This window comes from Rhincodon typus, chromosome 36 (assembly GCF_021869965.1).
Source record: "Rhincodon typus isolate 14 chromosome 36, sRhiTyp1.1, whole genome shotgun sequence".
In the NCBI taxonomy this organism is placed as follows: domain Eukaryota; kingdom Metazoa; phylum Chordata; class Chondrichthyes; order Orectolobiformes; family Rhincodontidae; genus Rhincodon; species Rhincodon typus.
The window spans coordinates 15056783-15060354 of NC_063367.1; the positions used below are offsets into that span (position 1 = coordinate 15056783).

Here is a 3572-nt window from a genome sequence, read left to right on the forward strand (position 1 = left end):
TGGCAAAGTGATTTTTTAACCAGTTACAGATGGTCTGACACACCCTCAAGAGGTTGTGGAACCTGAACGAGGATGAGGGGGAGGTACTGGTCTAGGAGCAGGAACACTACCGCTGCACCACAACAGTACCCCTCATGGCAAAGTGATCTTTTTTCAATCTGTTCAGAGATGGTCTGACACACCCTGTGGAGCTGGTGGAACTCCAACAAGGATGGGGGGAGAGGTGGGGGAGCACCGGTCTAGGAGCAGGAACACTACCGCTGCACCACAACAGGACCCCTCATGGCAAAGTGACTTTTTTTTTAAACATAAACCTGATCAGAGATGCTATGTCACACACTCCCGGTGCAGGGGTAAGGGCACTACCACTTGTGCCAGCGGTCTGTGTGTTACTGCTGGGGGTTCGGGAGGTAAGTGTAGCCGGGGAAAGGAGCGCTCTCACTAGCCTGTTCCCCTTTGCTGAGCTTCGGGACCATCTCGCCCCCGCAGCTACTGTCGCTTCCCCGGGAGCGGCGCTTGATGCCCCGGTTGACCGGGCTGAGCCCTCGCTCCTCTGGCCCCGTTCGGGAACCAACAGCCGGCTCCGGCCACAGCGGCGGCCCGCAGACCGGAGGCTGGTAGCCGGCTTCGGCCGGGTCCAGGGGCTCCTTGGATAGCAGGATGCAGACGGACGGAACGGTCTTGAGCAGGGTGAGGGCACCCGCACTGCCGGCGGTGCTGCTCTGCCAGGTCTCCCGCAGGCTCCTCGGACGGAGCTTGGTGATCTGGTGCAACCCTCCCAGCCTCCGCTTCATTATCTCGGCGCAAGTGATAGTCTTGGTGACCGCCCGGCCCGAACCGCTGAATACTATCCTCCGCGTCCCCTCCAGCTCCATGCGGGCCAGCGCGAAGCCCATCAGGTTGCGGATCTTGCTGCCCTCCTTCACCCGCATCTCCACCGTGTCCGCCGGCAGGTCAGCGAAAGGCAGGGGGCTCTCCACCTCCCTCCGCCCGATCTTCCGATAGTTTGCCATCTCGCCGCTTGCAGCGGAACCCTGCATCTCTCTTTTCTCTCAGACTGTGCACCAACCCCCTGCCATTATCACTCACACCAAATTCCCAAAGTGTCTGCTCTGGCTTCGTCTTTTGGGTTGAAATCAGTGCTGCAGGAAAGCCATCCAGCTCCTTTTATTTTGTCCCACTCGTTTGCAAAAATAGGCAAAATCTTTTCTTTGCTCTTCCTTTGCAAGAAAATTATTTTCGTCGATTTTCTTTTGCAAAACTGGGCAAAGTCATTTTGTTTTCCTCCTGTGCAAAAGCTGACATTTTTTTTTGTCGCTGTTTTGCAAAACTAAGCAAGGTTCTTCTTCGTTTTCCTCATTTGCAAAAACTGAAAGACTTTTTTTCGTCGTTGATGTTTTGCAAAACTGCAAGATTGTTTTGTTGTTTTGCAAAACTAGGTAAAGTTGTTAATTCATTTCTTCGGGAAGATGGGCTGTCTTTTTCTGTTCCTTTGCAAAACTGAGCAAAGGTCGTTTTCTTAAAAAAAACTGGCAGCTTTTTTTTTGCCGTTGGTTTGCAAAAACTGGGCAACGTTTTTTAAGCAACGAACAATCTGGGCGATATTAGTTTCAGTCCATCATGCTCCAGGACAGGGGCTTGTTTTCTCATTCCGGTGCAAGCGACAGCAACGGATCCAAACAGTCTTGCAAGCTCCTTAATGTTTGTGTTTTGTACTTTGCATCAGCTCCATCCTCCAAGCAGTGGCCATCACTTACTTCCCTTTCTCCCCGCGACCCCCAGCTAGCTGCTCGTTCCTCAGCAAAATCTCCTCCCTCTACGGCCGGCCCGAGAGTAATCCAGGATGGGGCAATGCCTCCCCGTTTTCAACGCGTCTTGTGTTTTAACCACCTTCAATTGCAAGGAGAGGATAAGAGAGAGAGAGGGAGAAAAAGAAAACGCTTCTCTCCTGATGCCAAGGCAAAGCTGTTTGCAGCATCAGTACTGAACAGGGAACAATCTCTCTCCCTCACAATCCCTGTGACGAGATCCTGATTCACGGCGAATGAAATTGTCATTTATTTAACCCCTTCTGCACCAAGTTCCTCTCTCCGGCGTTTGCCTTACTCTATTGCAGCACTTTGCAGTCCCAAGCTGTGACAGACAAGTATTTACCCGACAGGAGGAGGCTGTTCTGCCCCTTGACTGTGTGCTAGCTGAGTAAAAAAAATCCTTTCGAGCAGAATTCCAATTTTCTTTTTCAAATTAGGGTTTCTGCCTCTACCACCCTTCCAGACAGGGAGTTCCAGATCCCTACCACTCTCTGGGTGAAAAATGTACTGGAATGTTGAATGCTGAGGGGTGACCTTATAGAGGTTTATAAAATCAGGATGGGCATGGATAAGGTGAATAGCCAAGGTCTTTCAGGGTAACCCAGGGTAGGGGAGTTCAAAACTAGAGGGGCATAGGTTTAAGGAGACAGGGGAAAGATTTAAAAGGGACCCAAGGGGTGACTTTTTCACACAGAGGGTAGTGCATGTATGGCATGATCTGCCAGAGGAAGTGATAGAGGCGGGTACAATAACAACATTTAAATAAAAATTGGACAGGTACATGAATAGGCAAGGTATAGAGGGATTATGGGCCAATGGGACTAGTTTATTTTGGGAAACCTGGTCGGCATGGACGTGTTGGACCAAAGGGTCCATTTCCGTGCTGTATGACTCTATGACTGTGTAGTCATCAACTTCTCCCAGTCCTTCTTCCAATTACTCTAACCTGTGGATATTATTCATGGACACTATATAATGTGCGTTTTCAACATATTGGATGGATATCTTATGTGATGTACATAGTTGATCATCCTCCTTCATCCTGACTTAGAAATATATCACTGCTCCTTCACTATTACTGAGTCAAAATCTTCCTAACAGCATAGTGGTGTGAAGGCAACACACCACCATCTTCTGGAAGCCAGCCAGGGATAGGCAATAATGCTGGACCAGCCACATCCACAAAGAACTAAAACAAAAACAGTAATGATAAGTAAATACAATGGAGGTACAAAAGGCCACCCATTAAGCAGAATGTTAAATGCACAACATGGCCAACATTGAAATACGGCCAAAATAAAACCTGAAAGAACTGCAGTAAATCAGAAACGAAAACAGAAATTGCTGGAAAGGCTCAGCAGGTCTGGCAGCATCTGTGGAGAGAAGTCAGAGTTAACGTTTCGGGTTGAGTGACCCTTTCTCAGTTCTGAACTACATGGGCTTTCCTTCACTATCACTGGGTCAAAAGCCTAAACAATATGGACAGTAGTAGGTCAAGGAAGTAGCAGTTGAAATAAAGAGGGCACTTGCCACAGAGAACGAGCTAGGAGGGCTGTTACACAGCTCTCACCAAAAGAGGGACTCCCCTATTGTTTCCATCTAGCCATAGAAGCATTTACAGGCTCATACCTGACCTGTTTGACCATTGACTATGACCCCCAGGCCCTGGAGTGGGACTTGAACTGAGAGCTTTCAGCTCAAAGAGCAGTAATATTACCCACTATACCACAAGAGCTCCTGCAGAAAGTGATGCACCAATAC

The 3572-nt window shown here is 49.0% G+C and overlaps 1 protein-coding gene across 1 annotated transcript; it reads right to left on the reverse strand.

Moving 5' to 3' along the window:
• Positions 1 to 389: 389 nt before the first annotated feature.
• Positions 390 to 1040, reverse strand: LOC109917287 (ribonuclease P protein subunit p25-like protein). The gene has a single exon (XM_020517082.2). It carries the CDS (start codon positions 1038 to 1040, stop codon positions 390 to 392), a length of 651 nt encoding a protein of 216 aa, XP_020372671.1.
• Positions 1041 to 3572: the final 2532 nt, after the last annotated feature.